This window comes from Pseudopodoces humilis, chromosome 10 (genome assembly GCF_049639895.1).
Source record: "Pseudopodoces humilis isolate 2021_Gansu_Grassland_sample_001 chromosome 10, ASM4963989v1, whole genome shotgun sequence".
NCBI lineage: Eukaryota > Metazoa > Chordata > Aves > Passeriformes > Paridae > Pseudopodoces > Pseudopodoces humilis.
The window spans coordinates 24,770,956-24,793,063 of record NC_142209.1 but is presented as its reverse complement, the minus strand read 5'-3'; the positions used below and the strand labels follow the sequence as shown (position 1 = coordinate 24,793,063).

The 22,108-nt window shown below is 40.6% G+C and overlaps 1 protein-coding gene across 4 annotated transcripts in view; it reads left to right on the top strand.

Moving 5' to 3' along the window:
- The window catches only part of LOC102112919 (AGBL carboxypeptidase 4), an 878,734-nt gene that overhangs the window by 528,904 nt on the left and 327,722 nt on the right, over positions 1-22,108 (top strand). The window contains exons 1-3 of one of the 4 annotated variants that reach the window (XM_014250852.2): positions 831-1,100; positions 14,756-14,889; positions 16,540-16,909. The exons of 1 other annotated variant lie outside the window; for it this stretch is intronic. In XM_014250852.2, the coding sequence (XP_014106327.1) occupies positions 881-1,100; positions 14,756-14,889; positions 16,540-16,909 (724 nt within the window). In that variant the 5' untranslated portion in view covers positions 831-880. Of the gene's footprint in view, positions 1-830; positions 1,101-14,755; positions 14,890-16,539; positions 16,916-22,108 lie in introns of those variants that run through there. 2 more of the 4 variants (XM_005521137.3, XM_088060383.1) reach the window with 2 other exon arrangements.

Here is a 22,108-nt window from a genome sequence, read left to right as displayed (position 1 = left end):
TGAGAGAATCGGGATTGTTCAGCCCGGAGAAGGCTTCAGGGTGACCTCATTGTGGCCCTGCAGCACCTGAAAGGAACTTATGATGAAAGATGAGGAGAAACTTATTACAAGAGCACGTAGTGACAGGACAAGGGGCAACCGCTTCAAATTGAAAGAGTGCAGGTTTAAATGGGCTATCAGGAAAAAATTCTTTAGGGTGGCCAGGGTGGTGAGGCCCTGGTACAGGTTGTCCAGGGAAGTCATGGATGCCCCATTCCTGGCAGTGTTCAAGGCCAGGATGGATGGGGCTCGGAGCAGCCTGGTCCAGTGGAAGCTGTCCCTGCCCGTGGCAGCAGGGTTAGAACGAGATGATCTCTATGGTCTCTTCCAACACAAGCCACTCCGCGATCCTCTGGCACAAAGCCTATTTCTGCGGTACACGTGTACGGAGTTTCCAACCTGGGGGCACAAGAGCTCCCCGAGGCCTTTACCGGGGCCGAGCTGGAGCACGAGCGCCCGCCGGGCTCCGGCCACGGCCGAGGGTGGGGATGTGGGAGCCGGGATGCGTGTCCCCGGCGCAGGTGGCGGGGCAGGGCGGGCAGCGTGGCCCGCAGGGTAGCGGCACGCAGGGCGGCGAGGTCGTGGGCCAGCCCGGGGCCGTGCGGGGCGGCGGGCGGGGCGCTGCTGCTGCCGCCGGTGGGCACCGAGCGGGGCCGCGGCCGCTCCCGCTCCCCCCGCCCGGGCCCGCCCCGCTCGCGTCGCTCCGCGCTGGCTTGCTCGCGCCTGGCCGGCGCCGTCTGGGGCCCGGCGGGCGGCGCGGCCAGGCCCGCTCAGCCGAGCGCAGAGGCGGCCGCAGGAACAATACGGCGGCGGGCGCGGAGCCGCGCGGCCGCCCCGCACCATGTACGCGTTCGTGCGGTTCCTGGAGGACAACGTGTGCTACGCGCTGCCCGTGTCCCGCGTGCGGGACTTCAGCCCCACCTCCCAGCAGGACTTCGACAACCAGAAGGTCTACACCGTGTACCGCAACCCCGAGGAGGCGGCGGACGAGGACGACGAGAGCCCCGGCGAGTGGGGCGACCGCCTGCTGCTGCACAAGGCCCAGATCCTGGCGCTGGCAGGTGAGGGCGGGCCGGGCCGCGGGGGCGATGCCGCCCCCTCCCCGCTGAGGGAGGGCGGCAGGGGAGGGGAGGGGGCGGCCCGGGGCGGGCGGGGGGCGCGGGGCCGGGGGTGGGGAGGGGCAGCTCCGAGCGGTCCCGGGCCCGGGGAAGGGGCCCAAGGGTCGGTTTGCAACATACCCGCGACCCCCGTGATCCCCTCCGCGGTACCCGGGGAGGGGGGAACGGTGGAAACTTACAAAAAAAAAAAAAAAAAAAGAAAAGTTTAGGTTTTCGTCCACGGCTTATTTATAGTGCATGGGGTCATTTGTGTACCTTTGCAGTTGTTGCCAGATTTGAGGGGTGCTGTTTTATGTCCGCTTTGTTAGTTTAAGTGACTTCAGAAATTGGAAGGCAATAGTGGAACCAGACCTCCAGGTACTGCCCTTGTTAAGCGTGGGCTTGCTACATTTGGTTTGTTACATGTTTAAATATAACAAATGTCTCCGAGCTAAGAGGACCAATTAAAGGGCATACTAGGAAATAACCCCGTTTCTTGGCCATTTGAAGATGTTGAGCCCGGGTGAGATAGTACTGATGGGACATTGCCCCCAGACAGTCACTCTTTGGCAGTGTCTCCTTGAAGACTTTGTGTAGTTTCCTCGCTACCATAGTCATAGTTGACATGGGAAGGAAGTTTGGTGGTTGTAGCAAATTGCTGGTTAGTGTGGACTTGCCCAATAGGCTTTTATGACCAGTTGAAATGTCAGTCTGGGTGGCAGAGAGGACACTGGGTTCTTATCCTGACTTTTCCACTTTGGGCAAAGTACTGGTTATGTCTGTTTCCCTGAATATGGAATGGGCTTAAAAAACTCTTTTGTTTAGTATTGAGCTCTTAGAAGGCAGTGCTGAGTCTGGTGTCTAAACAGAGTAACTTGGTGTTAAAGTCACCTAAAACTGGTAATTTTCTAATTTTATGTTTGAACATTAACAGTTCCTAAGCCAGTTAACCTGGTGGTGGCCCAGTCTGTCCCTGGCTTGGCCCGTGACTTTAGCCATCATCCTGTTTCTAATATTGGACATGAGCAGATACCTAAAAAGAGCCAGGAATAGCCAAACTTTAATTTGGCCCTGCAGAGCTTTTCCAGTTTCTGAGCATTTGCAACTTCAGAAGTTTAGGGGAACTAGTTAGGTCATCTAGCAGAGGAGTGGATTCTCCTAAGTTTTTGTTGTCCTGTGCCAGCCCATGTTTTGTCTGTCCTGTCTGTGGCAGAGGAGTGTATGTGAAGTGTTTCTTGCAGGTTCCCTGTCAGATCCATGGAAGACAACAATCTCAGTGCCTGGGGTTTGCACGGCCTCTTCCCAATGGCAGCATCTCACTGGACTTCACCTTCCTCTGTCCCAGTGGGGAACTGCAGCAGCAGTGCCCTTTCAGTTCCTCTCTCTGTCTCAAAATAGCTAAAGTGCTCCAGAGAAATACTTAGAAATAGACCTTTTGCTCACACATTTTTGCCCACCTGGTTGCCTCAGTTTTCCAGCAGCAAGTGCTTATTTTTGCCAGTTCCCTTGTTCCAGGCAGAGCCTGTGTCTGCCCAAGAGGTGCTTTCCTGAATTTTTCTGTACAATTTCTCTTTGTTTCATGTCTCTTGAACCAGAACAAACCAATATATGCTGTTTCCTCCAGAGAAGAGGACTTGTTACCTGTGTTAGTGATTTGCACTAATTGCTCTCCAGAGATTCTAATTTCTACAGGAAATTCTCCTGTAGAGCCAGGAACACAAGGAAACACGCAGCTGTCTTTATTACAGCTGTCACATCTCAATATACTTTGACTAGATCTGTGTTTTGCATTCTTGGAAAAAGTCTCACCTGAACACCAAATGAGTCTTTACTTCTGTGCTTCTTTCCACCCTCTGCCATGTAAGAATACCTTGGGTGAATTCAACAGAAGTTGTATACAAAGCATCACTTACTTCTAAAGTTAGTATTAATTTAATTTCTAAAGTTAATTAATATTAATATTCTCCCCAAAATATTAATATTGGTGTTTTATTGTGGTTAAAAATCTTGGAGAGAAAACTTGGTCTTCCATGAAGACATCATAGCACAATTCTTGCTTTATAGTGACCAACGCAGATTATGACAAGTTTGTATGGCAAACATTGCAAGTGTAATGTAATGCAAACTGCTTATTTAGTTAAAAATAATTTTGCAAGTCTGCAATAATGTTTCTCATGCCAGTACAGAACTTTTAATTCTAATGGTTTCCAGCCTATCTTAGTAATAAGGTAAATAATGTGTATAAACCTGCTTTTATATTTAAAATATACATAGTTGATTTTGAATTTTTTTGGAAGGAGCCCCTAACTGCACAAACCATGCATCATTGACTTCAAAAGTTTACTGCTTTGGTCCAAGAAATCCCCAATAGGAAGAGTTTTCAGGATCAAAGTTATGCTACAGATATTAAATTAAACAAACAACAAAAAAGAATAAGAGGGGAAAATGGGTTTTTTTGAGCCTGCAAAGTGTTCTTTTACAGTTTGAGTGGTGACTAATGTTCTTGCTCATAAAGCTGCTGAAGTAAGCAAAGTTCTACCTTTTCATATATATTTTCATGATCAAACACTGTCCGTGCAGTGGAAATTAATCATAGTTTGAGAAACAGATCCATTTGTTTTTCCTTTCTAGCAATTTGAAAAAAAGGAGAGAAAGAACACAGATACAAGACACATATTATTGTTTTTTTTTTCTTTTGAAATGAGTTTTCCTTTCCTATTATATCTAAAGAAATTTAGATACCTTTCAAACTTCTACCCTTGTAATGTAGGAATTCACACAGGCCTAATGTTTATGCCCATAATGCAAAGCTTTATTGGAGCTTTGGTTGTGTAAAGAGTTCATAAAACAATTGTCCTCTTTTCAGAGAGTCTAGAAGCAATTCTTTGATTCTTTGTGCTGAGTTCAATGGTTGGAAGCCAGTGCAGTTGTGAAAGATATTGTTGCTGCAGAGCAGAGAGCACTGCAGTAAGGGCATCATAAGTTTAAAAAGGAAAAATAAAGAAGGAAGTAAATAAAGAATGGACATGCTCAGAGCATCAGGTAATTGTGAGAGGCTTGGTGTGTTGCTGTTGTCTTTTATTCTGTGGCGAACAGTACGTGACAATGTTAGAGAAGAGCTGTAGATGAACTCGGAGCAGCTGTGGCTTCCTTGTGTCCCTGTGTGCATGGCTGGGTACTGCTGAGACTGCTGGGATGCGTTGGCCTTAGAACCTTCCACTTTTTCAAAAGTTAGCCAAAGACTAGTGCTCAAACCAGAAAGGTTGTCCTGACTCAGTTCTAGACTTTCCAGCCACAGAAGGTGTATTAAAGTGAATGTCCCTTGCCTTAACAAGCTCACTGTTTGGCTACCAGCAGCTGATGCTGTGTACTAATAAAGGAATAATTTTACTTGCCTCTTGAATGGAAAATAGAACTCAGCAGACTGGAGTTTGACTACAGAGCAGTTTCTTGAGGTGACGTTAGCTGGTCTGTCTTGTTGAGAATACAAAAATAGCAGAGAGCTTTTCAGGAAGAGTTTGAGTCTGTCTTCCTGATCATCCACACCCTTCCTTTTTCTTCTTTTCTGTCCTCTCCTCAAAATGCTCCAAAGCTGCTTTTTCTGGTTCCTCTCCTTGACACACATATGCCACTTGCAGCTTTTCCACACTTGTCTAATAGTCACTAGCAGAATGTTATCTATGAGCATATGCACCTTAGAGGAGCATGATCTTTAGATGACTCCATGGGAGCTTTTTATTTCCTTTCTAAGTGATGAATATTAGGTGGAATGAATTGAGTTTCTAAAAGGGGGCTTCTAAAAGTTCTCTACTTCAGGCTATGTTTGTTAACAAGTTAATAATGACTGTTTTCTACTAGGAGGTGTTCATTCCTGACTACAGTAAATAATTGTGTTCTCTAGGTGCTGCCCTCAACATTTGCCACCCACACTCTCATAGCAAACATCTCCATCAGATTCTCACAGCAATTCCTTAGCTGCCACAGCAAATGTGTTAATACCTGGTGCATCCCTATCCTTTCTTGCCTCTTTATAAAATGCCATGCTCCAGTTTTTTATGGATTTTTAAATGTAATTTTTAATGTGATTTTGTGTGATTTTTGGTTTTTAGTTTTAAGAGCCTGTGCAGCTCATGGTGAGATGTTACTGTGTATTTCAGAAGGATGTAAAATCTCTGTTCATAGAAAAAATCTAAATTAAAATGATTCTAGGACTGAGTTTTGAGTAGGGTTGAGAGTGTTTCAACTTCTTGGTGTATATCAAAGCTTCTTTGCTATGGAAAGTTCATGGATGAAAGACCCTTTGTCAAATTCCGGAATATGTGTAAAATTTCCAATATGAGATTTTAGATTTTATGAAGAATATACAAAATTTAGGTCACAAAGTCATCTTGATGTGTAATATTTAAGTCCAAGATTTTATTGGTATTTCTGTAGTCTTGGGCTTCTCCATAGATTTTCCTCTTTGCATCATTCTGACAGCTTGGGGAGCTGGAGTACATAAAGCAGGTCCTGGCTGTGGCCACAGTCCCCATGCTCCATCCCATGTTCCTGCGTGCTCCATATGTCCCATTTCCTTTCCCAGAGCAGTCAGTAGGGTGAATGAACCATTGTGGTAGGAAAAGCTGACTCTTTGTTCCCAGGAATCTCTGGGCCTGTCCCCTGCTGGGATACATTGCTTGGATGACGTGTGACAGAGACCTGGGGAGAAATGGCACCAGGAAAAACGACAAAGCACCTGCAGATGCTCCTCGGGTGATCCCAAGGGTTGTCCTGAGTAAAAAAGTGCCAGGAAGAGATTGTAGGAGACCTCCCAGTGCTGGCAGTGGTTCCTCACAGTCTCTTTAGTTTTTTTTCCTGGGCTGGTTTGGGAGTACTTGGGATGAGCTTTTGTGTTGCTGCCCTGGAGCAGCAAGTCCAGCTGTCCCTAATGGTGGTGTCACCTCCTGTGCAGTCTTACTGTGCCAAGGGCCCACTCCAGTCACTGAAAGGAACTAAGCCAAGCAGTTTAGGTAGTGCTGAAGTAACCTTGCACACAATAACATTTTTATTTTTCAATTATTTTTTTTTTAATTTTTCCTGTGATATTTGACACACATGGCCTTTGTCACCCTTAGTTGACGTGCTACTGCTGTGTTTTTACCTTTTCAGCAGGTAAAAGAGCTGGCTGTATGCAGAGGTTCAGCAAATCATTTTGTATAGCAGTAACTATCTGCTTCACACTCCTAAATATAGTCCTGAACACAAGTATGGCAGTATTCATGAAAAATATTTAAAGCTAAATTTCACACTCATTTTGTATTTGATCCATTTCTGGTTTATTTTTAACTCATGTAAAATGAAGGGTGGAGGATTTTTTCCCCTTCTTCTAAATTCTAGTGTAGGACCATATCTGAGATATGAAGGAGTTCTACAAAGGCACAATTTGTGGGGTCTTTTTGGTGTTGTTTCTGTTTATTCAGTGTTGAAGCTTTATTATGGCACATTGACACAAAGCTAAATGGTAGCAGCAAAAAAAAAAAAAATTGGAACTTTTAAAACTGCAGCTTCTAAGTAGTGGTTTGGAGTAACCCTTATGAGAGTAGTGATGTCATCAGCAGGCTAAAATGCCTGTAAAAATTAATTCAAAACCTGGGATTTATCTGTGCAAGAAGGTTTTACACTTGTCTTTAATTTCTTCCTTTCCTGTATTACCCTGCTTATTCTGAATATACGTTCTTTTGTTTGTTTGTCTTTAACCCTTCTCAATTGACCTGCTTGTTCCTCAGTCACATTTGCTTTTTGCTTCACCTTAATAGCCAGAAATCATCTAATTTTTTTTTTGGTAACATAAGGACATGCAGGTGACCTACACTATTGTTGTTTTTTGTGGGCTTAGTATCTCTGTTGCACCACTTAACACCAGTTATGCTTGTAAATGTTGTATAAGCTCAGCTAGCATACAGTAAAAACATGAAATTCAGGATTTTAATAAAATTGACTTCAAAGATAGTATGGTTATGGTAGCTATGGTAACTAAAACTAATTAAAATATGCTAAAATTTGCAGGGGAGTGGAGAGGGAAAAATGTAACTTAATGTTTTTTGTTCTCATAATTGAACAGTAAAACATTTTTTTCCAGTGTATTGCCTAATTGCCGGTCAGTCAATTATTTGTGTATTTTAAAGAATTCCTTTAAAAATAGTAGAGGCTGAACCACATGTAATTTTTGTATAGAAACTGAAAAAATGTGTAAACCTACCCACTATTTCCATATTGAGCTTATTCCTTGGGTAGAGATGTTGTGGAGGCTTCCTGGAGTGCTCTCTGTTTTACCTGCTGGACGGCTCCTGGACAGCATCTCCATGGCTTTGTGGCCTGTGTGATCATCAAATCATCACAGGGTTTAGTCTTAATATAATTGCACAGTCTAATACAGATGGACTGGTGAGAGCAACCAGATCGATAAATTATAGCTGTCATTGAGATTGATGATCTCTTTAAATGAACTTTTGAACTCCTAAAGAAATACATAGCTTTTTGTTATAAATATTTTTTGGAAAATCTTCACCATGTTCCAGTTTTTGAAAAGTAATGCCCATGGTTGAGTTTCATGTGTTGGTGAAGAGGAAATATTTAAAGGGTGGCATTTTCACATCCTGCTTATTTTCAGGGTTTCTTTTTAATTTAATGGTAATGCTGTATTAGTGTACTTTTTTCAGAAAGGATTAAGAGAGTTGTTCCACAATAGCTGTAATCCTTTGTGTTTGACATGTGCAGAGTATTGTACAAATATTAACAAATCTGTACAGCACTTCAGTGGGCTAGATGGGGACAGTAAGATGAAAAGTTTGAATTATTCAAGCTCAGTATTTAAGTAAATATCGGATTCAGGATTAAAACCATCCTCAGTCTTGTAGAGAGCATGATTTCCTTTATTTCAGCAGTGTCAGTAGTCTTTCTTAAATTGATTGTCCAGTTCCAGGTGTTTGTGCCACAGCCAAGTTCTAGTACCACTAAAAGTTAAATGAAAGGGAGAGTTTTGATGACAAAGAATAAGGACTATTTTTAGTTGTATTAGTTTGAGCTGTGTTGCCTTTGGTTAACTATTTTTGATGAGACTTTGTATTCATTTCTGAACTGAGAAATAGATTTCATAATGGAAATAGATTTTAATAATGGAAATTAAGGAAGAAAATACATGTAAGTTTTTCTTGCAATAGAGGTCTGATGTATCTGGGCTGATACTCAAGACTATAGATCTGAACAATCTGCTGATAACTGAGCACGTGCAAAAGGAGAATGTTACAAAATACATTAATGTCTTCATGTGCATTAGAATTTGACTACAAATAGGTGGCCATATCAAAAACTCACAATCCTACCAGAATTAGGCTGGGTATCTCAGCTGTTCCACTGGAAGAAAAATTTCAGAGACCTTGACATTATTTGCTTCAGTAGCTGGCATGGTAGGTTGTTTTTTTAGTTTTAGTTTGTTTTGGGTTTTGTGAGAACAGCAGCAGGAACCATGCTCTGTGCATTTACTTGTGTTGCTGTATTAAATATTAATGAGCAAAAGCCAGACTTGATCTAGGACTTCAGAGAGGACTTAAGAGGTTTATATAATCTGTGCTCTGCTTCTGTAGGATTTCGGCTCCTTAATCTTTCTCTCCCTTCTTTAGTGCCTTTGTACGAAGCAGGTGTGTCTTTCTCTCCATCATCAGTGAGCAGTCTTGGTTCAGGCTCCTGGCACATCATCCTTCTTACCCATCATCTCTAAACCTGTCAAGCAGTGGTTTAAGACCTTTCTATCTTGCCTTTCCCCAGTTTGATTAAGAATTATTTTCACCCTGTTTCCTATTCTTTAGACTTTATTGAAATTCACTTCACAAGATTTAGCAGCCTTTTGGGCCAGTTCCTCAAGTATATGTCTTCACCTTCCTGTGCTTATCAGCCCTGCCTGTCACAGTGCTGCTTGATGTGTTGTTCTTCCCTGACTTCTTTGCTTACTCTTCTTTGTGCTCTGAAGACAACCTTCCAGTCACTCATTTGTGTGTTGCTGTCATTTTCTCTTTCTGGCAAAGTGCTGCAGAACTACTTAGTTCTTAAAATTTTGGGAGTGATACAAGCCCAGATGATGGCATCTCTCAGCTCTGCCTTTTTATTGCTAGCTTTTCTCACTCACATTTTTTGTCAGCTTCCCTTTCTGACATCCTTAGCAGAAATCTTTTTCAGCTTATGCTTAGGCTGTCCCAACATATTTTCCTACAATTTTTGTCCATTTGCCTTGAATTTAGAGTCAAGAGGAGGAATAATCTTGTTTGTCATTTCCAACCCAAAATCTTCCTGTCTCTCACATACTCCTCATCCACTTTGTTGCTTACACTCAGCTCTACCTTTCTGTCCAACTAAATATACTTCTGAAGCGCTTTCACTGTGCCCAGTGTTTATTTTGGGAATCTTTTTTTCTGTCCTTACAAGAAAGTTCTCATCTAGTCTGAAAAAAAAAAAAAAAAAGAAAAGAGCAAAACAATATAGTAAATTTTACTACCCAAATCCTGAATCCAACTAGGTATGCCAGCAGCTAGTTGGCCCCTCTTTTGCATACTTCTCCCTTTTTTAGCTGCCTTGATTTTGGTGGCACCTGTCCTCTTCAAATAACTTCTGCATTTCTGCTGCTGTCTGTTGGCCTGTGTTTGTTACTGTCATTCTCAGTTTCTCCTTTGGTAGTGGTTGTAATTTAGTGTACTCCTAGCTCAGACATGTTTTATATGAAGCACATTTCTTTTTGCTTTGTATCCTGAATATCTTCTGAGCCTGCAGGATCATTACATTTTCTGAAATCTCATCTCTTCTTCCTGTTCAAGTTCTCCTTTAATGTTTGCATTAAATTAGCTAAGAAAGTAATTTATAGTTCTTTTTTTTCCAGCTTTGAATAACCTAGGTGGCTTTTTTAAAAATTATTATTATCATGCTGTTTTCCTTCCCAGTCACAGCAGTACTGAATATTGTTTATTTGTGTTTTAAGTGGCACTTAGGAATCCATGCCCTGTTGTGCTTGGTGTGTTTGCTTTAAAGCACCACATAACCTTTGGTTATGGGATCTTTGCTTTGGTTCCTAAGCATCTTTTGCTTTTCCTGATCTGTAAGCAGTGCACAGCCTGCCCAGGCAGGTGATCTCACCTTCTCAGTAGAAGCAACCTGGCTGAATCAGTAGCAAACCAGTTCAGTGCAGCAGTGTGGGGAATCTTGTGCAGGTGTTATCCATATGTGCTGGGTACATGCCTGGAAATGGGAAGGCTGATGGTAAGTTTTTTCATCTGTCAGCATATCATTTTTCACAAGGAGTGGAATTTTTTTGAAGGCTTAGGGGAAGGACGAATTCTGTTCAAGGTTCTTTCATTTTATTACTGTAAGATTTATAGCATTGCCAAGCCCCTTCTTTGGACTGATACCAGACCTGCCATCCCTCATCCATTTGAAGTGCAGAACTCCCTTCCTTTATTTTTTCCAGCTTTTATTCCAAAGATGGAAAAAAACCAGCATTTGAACTTCTTTTTGAAGGGATTCGTTTGCTCAGTCCTTATTTCTAAATTAGAAAGTAAGGAATGCTTTAAGGAGGCTTTGAGATTTTTATAGTTTTATTTTACATCCCACAATAGGGTTTTCAGTTTTAGAGCACTAACATATTTCTCCTTGGATTTAACCAACTCCCTTCCCTGTTAAAGTCGCTTTCTCTGCCTCGGTTCTCTTCCCTTCTAGACTTGAAGCTGTTACCTTTTGGATCCACCCATCCTGACTCTGAAATGAGGGCCTCATTGAAGAGAGCATTCCAAGAACAGTTTATCCTTTGCTAGTTGATAGAGGTTTCCTAATGCAGGGTTGCTTTTTTGGCTTTTCTTTGAGCACTGCTGAGGCCAAATGTGTTCCCAGGCACTCTGAAATTCCTCAGCAGTTCACTTTTTTCTGACTGCCCCTTCAGCTTCGGGAGAAGCCTGGATGGGGAGAGACACTGTCACGTGCCCTGGCTCTTGAGCCCTGCACTTCAGTACTGTGAGGAGTTGACTGCCAAGATCTCTCCAAGTCTGACCTTTTCTGGGAATACAATTGTTCCAGCATGCTTTACTCTTTATCTTGAATCACAGAATACTAGGTTCTCTGTGAACAAAAGCAATTTTTCCTAATTTACATATGTCTGTCAGAATTGTCCCTTCCTAAAGAACAGAGGGAATCCATTCTTGTATTGTGCATTCCACCCCACACATTTTGTTATGAGTGCCTAATTAAGTATGTTAAGTGCTAGTTCTCAGTAATTGATATCACTGAACCACTCATTGCATATCTAGGGAAAACAATAGACAAAACTTTATAACAAGCTGATCATAGCCACCTAGGGGAAGGTGTAATTTTTAACTTCTAGCAAGGTTTAAATGACTGGGAACAAAGTCCAGAAAAATGATTTGGGTCCTTACAAAATGAGGCTCTGAGCTGCAATGATTTTAGGCTGCCCTTCTGTCTCTTCTGTAGCCTCAGGCACTGAATTGCAGCTTGTCCATATATTTGGTACCTGTCCTGGTTTTCTTCTGGCTCAAAATCACAGGTGTGTTGTCTTTTGCTGGATTCTTCTTTTGTACCTTTCTCAGAGAATCCTAAGGAGAACTGCTGTAAATGTATGTTCATGTTTCCCCTACCCTTCCCCCAGTCTCCACTCTCTTTCCCACCCCTTCCCAAATTCCAGTAATATTACAGAACAAGAGCCAGAACTCCAGCATTAATCTCAAATTCAGAATGAGATTTTTCTGGCTCTATCTGCAGCTAATGCTGAAGACAACAGAGGTTAGAAATGCACTTTAAAAAAAAGAAAAAGAACAAAAGGCCTTTTCATATTCAACACACTGGATGGATTGTATTAGGTATAAATAAGCTTTCAAAGACCAGAGCATATGTAAAAAAATATTATATGTATTGTTATTGGAAGGCAGAGGAACATTTATTTACTTACTGACAACATTGAAAGTTCCTGAGCTTGAACTTATATAAACTCATTGTTTCTTCAAATTTTGTGTGTGGAGAGAACAGTTCCTTTCTTCATCTTGTTGGCTCATGTACAGATAAGCAGTAAAACCAAAAAGTCAAATGAACAGAAGGAAAACTGTGTTGATAGTTACATGCCAGCAATGTACAAACTAACCATTTGTAAGGAGATATATAAACAAACTTCAAAAGCAGTGAAGTTTTGAAAACATAAATTTCACAGGCAAACTGAAATTGAGTAGAGAGTGAAGAGAATGTAGAATTCAGATAATTTGCATTTGTTTTCTTTGACCTCAAACCAAGTATTTTCTTTAATTTTCATCGTTAAGTGCATAGAAGTGTTATTAACCTTTATGAATTGACTTTAAAAGCCAAAATCAAAGATAAATATTACTGTTCTTCCAAACTGTTTTTGTTTTAATTGTTGGTTTATTCACTGGAAAGTATTTACTGGCTTCTGTAGTCTGCACAGGCACTTACTCCTCTGTGACCCCTGTCCTTCATTGTTTCAAGGGTCACTTTTCCCTGCCATGGGGAGGATGGCTTGTGTCCCTCTCCAGTTGGTGTGGGGTTGTGGCTTCAGGTGACCTCAATGAGCTGTCAGCAGACAAATTTGTTAGCTGTGTCAAGTAATGGATTGTGTCCATCTTGTTGTGAGGACAAGGGTTATTTCAGAGGACAGAAGCTGATCTGAATTCTTTAAATGAAGAAGGAGGTCATCTGCATGTCCTATGGAGGATGATTTGGCAAAGCAGTCTAGAGAAACTGCTCTGCAATATCCATGTGCTGTTCTTCCTCCAAGGAACTGAAAGAATGTATTTTAGCAAAGGATTCCTCAGTCTATCCAGTATCCCAAAATCCATGAACACAGAAAGCGTTGTTGGTTTTCTTTTTTTGCTCTTTTCAATGTGGATTAATCTGTTCTTAAATTCCAAGAAAATACCAATACCCATCAGTCTATCCTTTAGTCTGGAAGTTTGTATTATTTGTTTTCTTGGGAAGGGCTCCCTTATTTTCTTCTCATCTCTCTGGCATTAGAATTGGCTTATCTCACGTTTCTGATGAACCTACATTTTCCAGATATATAAAAACATAGGGCTTTATTTTTCAAAACTGAAACAGTTGGATTGCCTTTTTGTTTTACTGGGATAAGCATCCACAATGCTCTGGGGAATGGAGAATGATCTAAAATAAGCCTAGCTGTTTTTTGTTGTTTATCTGTTTCTTTTTGCATCTGTCTTAGTATTTATTGCTACCATCTGCGTTTCATTTCAGGTTGTCTAATGTCTCATTCTGCATGTTCTTTGCCTATTCTTTTTACATAGCCTTGGGCTGTAATATCACCATTTGCCTACAAGAGATCCATTTCTATCTGTAACAAAATGAATTGCATTCATCTGTGTAATTCATTTCTAATGAATGCCTTGCTCCTCATTAAACAGTGATTTACCTTTGTTTCCCTTTCCTACACTGTCAACACGAACCATTTTGAGGTCCTGTGGAGAGATGCTAATTTGAGAAAGCAAAAGTCGATGTAACTAAGCACTCACGGGGGCCTTCCTCCTTGGCACTTCCAAAAATATTCATGGGACACTTAGCAGAATACAATTTGCAGGTGGATAAGAAGACTCAAAATGTTTTCCTGTTCATAAGCTCTCAGTGTACTGACAGTTTAAATGCATCTCTCCTTGACACTGTCAGGAACAGGTGAATCTTTTCAGACCTTGTCTGCTCTGCAAGAATTTTACTTACCACAGGCACATTTTTGGGAGACTGTACTCTTGGTTCACTGTCTCCTCTCTACCTTTTCAGGAATATTAAAATATTTTGAATGTGTTTTCAGATTAATATTTTTAAATACCTAATTTTGAAATCTGTCAAAATGTGAAAAACTTGAAAATATTTTACTTCAATGTTTTCATGAGATGCAAAAATTCATATAAATATTTAATGGCTTTGCCAAAGGAAAAGGATGAATACCATTAATTAATGAAATAGGGTTGTGTAGTAATTTTGTTACAGATTTGGTTCTTATGCAACTTCTGTGTAATGCACTTTGAAGCTCTCCAAAAACATTCCATTTTCTAGCCCTGCAGAACTTTGCAGAACAGCAGAATCTGCCATGTGTGCAAATAGATCTGTGCTGCTGACAGATGATGGTTAGAGTATGGGATGAATTACCAAGTTTATTTTCACTTTAACCCTAATAAGAATTTGAACTGCAGTGGATTATGAATATGAAAATACCATTGATAAACATAATTTAAAACAATACAGATGATTTTTAGGAAGTTTTATTTACAGCCTCTTCAACTCTTACTTTGGTGATAGTACAAGCCACTCATCAACACTTTTGATCGCTTGAATTTAGCTTGGCATTTTTCAATATTTATTTGTGTGTTGGGCCAGACTGATCCCCAGTTGAAACTTTAGAATTGCCAGTAAGCATCAGTGGATTTACACCACGGGCTAATTTGATCATGGTATTATGAGGGGATTGGAGCATGGGAGGTTGGGTTTTTGTAACTGGTCTTGCCTAAGTTGTGTAGTATTTCAAAGTAAGAACACTGATTAATGTAACAAAACCTTATTTTTAATATACATTTTAGAGGACAAAACTGACCTTGAGAACAGTGTGATGCAGAAGAAAATTAAAATCCCCAAACTCTCTCTCAATCACATAGAAGAAGCTGGGGAGGTTACAGATTATGGGGAAGAAGATGTGGAGCTTAGACACAGTAAGGTACTGAAGTCTTTCTGGTTTTGTTTTTTTCTCTCCTTTTTTTTAATCCTTGCAAGTGCTTGGGGCATATACAAACATCCTAGCTTAAGAATTCCAGGCTTGCTTTTGATCCCCTTAAAATAGTGTGTTTGGTGAAATTGGGTCACATTGTGCGTGGGGGTGGGGTATGGGTTTTCAAAACCTGATTTAAGTGCAATGAAACGTTTTCCTGTGTATACTGTCTGCACAGTGTAACTGCCATCTGAGACTGGTGCAACAATGCTCTTCCACTTTGGCCCAGAATGCTTTAGAAGTCACCAGTACTTAACTGTGCCAGCTGTTTGTGGTGGCACTTGTGACATATTGCTCACTGCTTGTTTGGAATTGGGAGGGGTGCTCTGAGACTGCCCATCTACAGCAGTGACTGAGAAGAAGAATTGACAGGACTGTATCACTCCATTGTAACTGCCTTTTTAGGTTCAAACACCAGAAACCCAATATGGAAATGTATTTATTTTTTGATATGAAATTATTTTTTTAAAAGTCTGCAAGCCTTCAGAATGAGATATTGCTCTGTGGCTTCATGTGTTTTGCAGCTGCAGGAGTGATATTAGTGCATTTCCTTGTGATGGGCCAGCTTTTTTTTTTAATTGTTAAATTATTTTTTAGAACATGAATGGAGCAGGTGTAACATCAAATAATTTTCTTTTCTGCCACATTACTCATGGATATTGTGGTATGGGAATTTGATAGCATCAGCTTCTCACCTCTAATCTGTGAGTTGCATTTGCTTTCCTTGCAGTTGCTTGGAAGTTCAAATGCGTTTTCTTATTTGGCCAGTAAAACTTAGTGACTTTACCTGTACTGTCACATATTAATCCCACTACCCAGGCCCCAGGAAAGTGGTGTGATTTAATTTGTAGGGTTTGTGCAGATGACTGAAGGTAAAATTCCACTGAAAATTCCCAGGCCCTGAAGCCTCTGCAATGCAAAACTAATATAGAAGGAATCAGTTGATAAGGAAGATGAGGCTGGATGATATATTCTGTCTCCAGCTTCAGTGTTTTCAAATCCCTTTCAGTGTTTGCTGATAGTGTTAACTCAGTCACTTGCATCAGGCAGTTGTGTGAACGTGCTGTAGGGATAGTGAGAGAAAGTTTTGTCTCCCAAAGTGTGGGAAGGACAAGCCCTCAGTTCACAGAACAGCTTTGTGCCTATGCTGCTTTCACCTCTGATGTCGTCACAGGTGACAAATGGAGCACACAGTTGATTCTTTCTCCTTCTTATCAGAAAATCAGTTGTTGTCAGAAATCTGAATGTTCAGGGTAAACTTTAAAGAAAAAGAGATCTAGATTCACTTTTTAAAAAAGAAATTAGTGATACGGAATCAAGTGACCTATATACACTGCCTTTGTAAGTGTTGCACAAATGCAGGAAGGACTGTAACTGCCTCAGAAGTTTGTACCTGCATTTAGCTGAGCTACAGTTGCATGTTAGTTATGCTTTATGTTTTATCCATAAGAAACTGTTAGGCAAAATATTTTTGCAGACTGGATTTGTCTTAGTTTTTTTGGAGAACAAGAATATTAGTAGTTCCCAAGACTGTAGAATTTTGATTTTATTATGTCTTACTGCTCTCCTAATTAATTTGTTTTTTATTGTAACGTGCAGAGACAAGATGGGAGGAAACAAAGTGAAGGTACACACAAAAGCATTGAAGCAGTTGTTGCTCGCCTTGAAAAACAGAACGGGATGAGTCTCAGTAATACTTCCAGCCCTGAGGAGGCTTTTATGGAGGCTACAGAAGGCATGAACAATATGGACGATGCCGTAGTTCCTCGGATTCTCTATGAGGAATTGCTGAGGAGTTACCAGCAGCAGCAGGAAGAAATGAGACACATTCAACAGGAGCTTGAGAGAACGCGGAGACAGCTTGTGCAACAGGCAAAGAAGCTAAAGGAGTATGGGGCACTCGTTTCAGAAATGAAAGAGCTCAGAGACTTGAACAGGAGGCTTCAGGATGTACTGCTCCTAAGACTAGGTAGTGGTAAGTGCCGGACTTAAGTGGGACTAGTTTGAATGAGTTTTGCAGTTGTGATCAATAGTAATGGAAATGTATTTGAAGAATAGCAGTGGTTGTTAAACTGGACATTGAATGTTAAAAGGGTTTTCTGCTGTGGCTGTACAACGTGTCAAATTTGTATGCTATGTACGTCTGGGGTTTTCTTTAAAAACTAGAGGTCTTTGTGCTGGTATGGCTGAACCAGAGTTCCATTTTAAGCAGCTGTATTATAAAGAGTCTCTGACCTTCCAATATATGCTGGAAAAGTTAATAAAGCATCATTTGCAAAATATATCAATATGTTCCAGTTAAAAAAAAAAAAAAGAAAAAAAAAGAAAAGAAAAGGTGCTGGAATGAATAGTTGGGCTAAAACTAATTTATCCTTTGCAGTTAGGGATTTTGTTTATTGTTATGTGACTATGTTACCTTCCATTTTCTGACCCCTCTTCCCATTAGCAGCTTATTAGAATGTGATATATTCCTGAAGTTTTAGCAGTGGCTTTAAACAGCCATGCTATTTGAAAAACAATGGATTGTTAAAGCATAATTAAAAAAACTTCATATTAGTGTCCCATTTATCAACACTTGTTGCAAAATGCAGGTTTTTGTAATTTGGATTTCAATTTTAAATATCTTGGGTCAATTGCTCCTTTGTTTGGGTTTATAACAATTATTTAAGCATTATGTTGGAATAAATGGGAAAAAAGACAAAATAAAAAGTTCATCCTTTTCATTGAAGATGATACCCTTGGAATACCTTCAAAAATTTGACTAATTACATTTCTTTGTGATTAGAATGTGGTACTGCTGTGTTGAAGATTTGCTCGGTGACTGAAACTTGTTTGAAATCTATGCATCCAAACTTAGCATGCTGTTCTTACGTCTGCCTTTGTGTATCTGGAAACTTAATTTTTGCATGTCAATTGGATATTGGCTCTTTTCCTGGACTGGAACGAGTGCATGCAATTTGCATGTGGGTCTGAGTTACCCTCACGTACAGAGCTGGACCTGAGAGAGCATGTGCCTGTGCTGTAGCATGTGTTCAGGTGTGCCCACACCCTTGGAGCCAAGTTCTTGGAGTGTCCCACAACCTAAACTGAGTGTCTGATTGTGAATGCTCATCATTGTTACACTGTGCATAATTAAAATGTCGTTACTTACCATCAACATTCTAGTTAACTTTCTAAATAAAACTAAATAGGCAAGGTTGCCACAGCCTGAAAAACATGATGTGGTTGGCAGGAGATTCCACTGAGCTTTCTAAAATTTTCCTTGGATGGAAAGATGTTTCTTCATCTGCAAGTAGTTAGCTGGAATTTATGGGAATGGAGCACGAGCCAGATGTTGGTAGGCAATGGGGCTGAACAGCGTGAAGTACCAATTTAGTTGGTAGACTTGACAGCAGTTGGGAGTGGTGAGACCAGCAGTGAAATGAAGACAGCTACTGAATTCTGTCTCTTTTCTTTCACTTTAAGAAAAAGATGCATTTTTTTGCTTCAGCCAAATAAAGAATTTTCTTAGGATGAAAAAAAAAAAATAAAAGAGGAAAAGAAACTCTGGAAAAAAAATACTGAATCTTCTCTAAATACTGGGCATGAATTTCTATTGTATGTATCAGTCTGACAACTCAAAGCAAATCCAAATTACACTGAAGACAAGCTCTTTAAATTTAATCACATACCTGGAAAAAATAATCAGCTATATGATACTTCCAAAAAAAAAAATCCCTTGTTATTATTACTTGTAAGGAACCTTATATTATGGTAAAGGTAGAATTTGGCCGTGCTGGCTTTGTCCTTCACAGGGTTTGTATTTCCTAAGACTCGGTGTTTTAACTGTTGCTTACTCTGTTGTTTTTCCTTGTAGCCTCATTCACAGCAGAGAAACAACCATGTTCTAGAAAGATCAATACAAAACTTATGAATAATTAGCAAGGGAGACATCTTCAGCATGTTCTAAATTAGAGAGTCTGATGACAGTATGAAAAAGTACTACTTTTAATCAAGAATAGATACGTAAAGACTTTTTTAGTCTTCCTTACTTTTCCAGCTTATAAATGAGGTATGTTTGGGTATGTGAATAATCTCTGAAAATTGTTCTGAAAATAAATTACATCCTGAATTCATCTGCAGTTGCAGTGATCTCTTAAACCTAGAGTTTCAAATTACGTGTAATTTATGTTACACTGCACTTCTAGCAGGCTGGACTTAATGCAAACTAATTGCATTTCTGTTTCACCTTAGAGACTTGTGATTTCTTTGCATGAGGTGACAGCTGGTTTGTGCTGATGAATTGCAGCTGTGGGAAATGCGTGCCTGTTGCCATTTTAAACTTGCAGATCAAATATAGAACAGCCTCTTGAGCTAACATGCAGTCAAGTAGTCAGTCTCCTAATTTCCTATCAACTTGTTCAATTCAGTGAGGAGCTGGAAGTCAATGTATTGTACTTGAGACTCAGGCCTTCAGCTCTGCTACTAAACTGGAGCCACTTCTGTGGCAGGAGTGAGGAGGTTCATCTTCCTCATGGTGACACCAGATTGCTGTTTGTCATGAAGGAACCTTGGAAGCAGCTGTGGCAAGTGACAGTAGTGAAATCAGTACTGATCCATGGAGAAATGCTGAATATCATCTTCTTGATTTTAGTATATTATTTCCCAGCAGATCCCTCCCCGGAGAAGGCAGGCATTTCACCGGGGCTCTAGGGACCAGAGCAGTGGAAAAATGTGATGGCTGTTGTGGAAAAGGTTATGGTGTCCTTCTTGAGCTCCTGGAATACTGTGTGCAGCCTCCTGCCTTGTCCACTTGGGGAATTGGAAGCCTTGCAACCAACTGTAGGCTTTTGCAGTTTTTGTTGCACCTGAAAATGCACCTAATTTGGCCCTTTTTTTTAATCAATAGAGAGCAAGATAATATAAAGAATTAAATAACTGACTCTCCCCTGTAGGGACTTTAAATAGCCCTCAGATTGCAGAAGAAGAATTTCAGTAACTTCTTAAAAGAATAGCTGTATCCCAGGCAAGATCTGTGCAGTTTCCTGTGGCTGGAAATATGGTCAGAACTACCAGAGTTGTATAGGGATAATGCTTGGGTGTTTTTAGCTCCCTGGTTATTTCTTAATTTTCATGTTATTTTGCTGAGAATTAGTGTTGCTCTGAAGTCAGGGAATATACTCATTTTCATTCAGAAACACGGATTCATCAGCACGTGCACACAGACCCCCAAGGTTTTATTTTTAATCCTAGTTTAATTTCAGTGATCCAGTTTACAGTGTCTTGGGACTGACACCAGAGTAGGGAGAATGAAATGGGATTTGTGTCTTACCACATGTCAGGAATTACTGTTTTTCAGCTTTCCTAGATTTGTCTGGCTTTTTGATGTTTTTGATGTTTAAAAACAAAAACAAAAAAAAGGCTCAAGGTTTCTATGAAGTATAGAAAGTACCAATATTACCACTTCTCCAACTTGTCTTGTTTTGTTTCAAATTCTGGTAGACTATGTGAAAAAACTTACTGCTTATAAATGTATGCTGACCACTTTATCAGTCAATTTACTTTTACTTTCTTACTAATTTTAGGAGTAGCATGTAGCCTAAGATACATTTTTGACGAAAAGGGATGGTAAAGGGAAGCCTTCTACCTCTTCACCCTGATTTGAATTTTCTGGCCTCTTGGACATTATAAAAAAATCTGCAGTCAGATTGAGAAAGATTTTACAATAAAACATTTGTTTCCTTCTTGCATTCTGAAAATCGTCTTCTTTTTTTTTTCCCCTGATCCTTATTACATAAATGCTGTCATTCTTAAGCCTCTAGATAGAGGTAAATATTTTTATATGTCCCATTCATCATCTTTAAAATAAGATGCAGAGAGGGGGAACTTGAAGTGTGGTGGAATGGGCACACTGCTCTGTTTTCCGGCAGGCAGGAGTGCAGGTTACATGTGCAATTCACAGCACGCAGGGTGGAAAACACAGAGCTTAGTGGAAGTTGTGGAAGTGGCTGTGGAGACTGCCTGGTTAGAGGCAGGTTTCTGTTTGGGAATCAAAAACCAGAATATAAAAAAGAGATTTTAAAGGCTTCCTTTTGGTGACTTCTAAGCAAGCAGTAAAGCATGAATTGGAGCAGAGGTATTCTGACCTGTGAGAGTTGTGGTTGTGGACTTTAATGAGCTTTTTCCTTGGGGAAGCTCTGGAAACCAAATTCCAGCTGTGTCAATATATGACTAAAAACAGTGAAAGACTTATAAATAGGGACTAGTAAAAGTGTTTAAAGGGAAATAAATGTTTCCTGCTAGGAAGAAGGTGGTTAGACTTAGGTGTCTTCCTCAAAGTGACTTTCAAAGTGTAAGAAAATAGCCCTTTGTTGATGAATGTTTTCTCTAAGTAACAGCTTCAGAGATGACTTCTTAAGGTCCCACTGGCAATTACATCCCTGCATCTGCTTGTTCAGTTGTCCCCATGCTGTGGGCAGGTTTTGGGTGCTTTAACCAGTTCAGGTCTTCCCCCTCAGTCTGGATCAGCTTTAGAGGCTCAATGTAAAGGCTGTAAACTCAGGGTGAGTCAGTTTGTCTTGGCTGTACCATTGTATATTCATGGTACTAGAGGTGCTTACTAAGATCACTATGGAATGAAAATGCAAATGGGATGTTTGTGTGATTTCTCTGTTTGTGCCATGCTTGCACTGGGGCTGGCTCTTAAAACCCTCTTGTTGGTGGCACTGCAGCGTAGGATTGTCTGAGTTGCCAAGACAACTTTTAGTCACTGGCGAGCATGGAGTGGCAGCCAGCTGAGAACATTTAGCTGGCTATGTAGGTGTAGGATAAGCTATAGGATAAATGTCAAATGCTGACAACGGAGGAAGCACTGCTATGGCTGTTTAATAATCTCTAAATGAAACTGCACAAAGTGGGAGGGAAGAATGCTGTGCTTGTTCCAGGCACAGGAACTATTTAAGATGCGTGACTAAGACCTGAGCTGTGGTGCCAGTGTGACTTGCAGAGTTGGATCAGTTCAGGGCTGGGTCTGTGTGCACAAACATGAGCAGGGAGCTGAAGGGTGACATGATGATTGAGTTGTCACCAGCTGAAGATGTCAGGGCTGGGCTGGAGAGTGGTGCAGTGCTCTCAGCAACAGCCTGCTACAATCTAGCACTGACAAGTGGGTGAGTTTATCCTTAGAGTT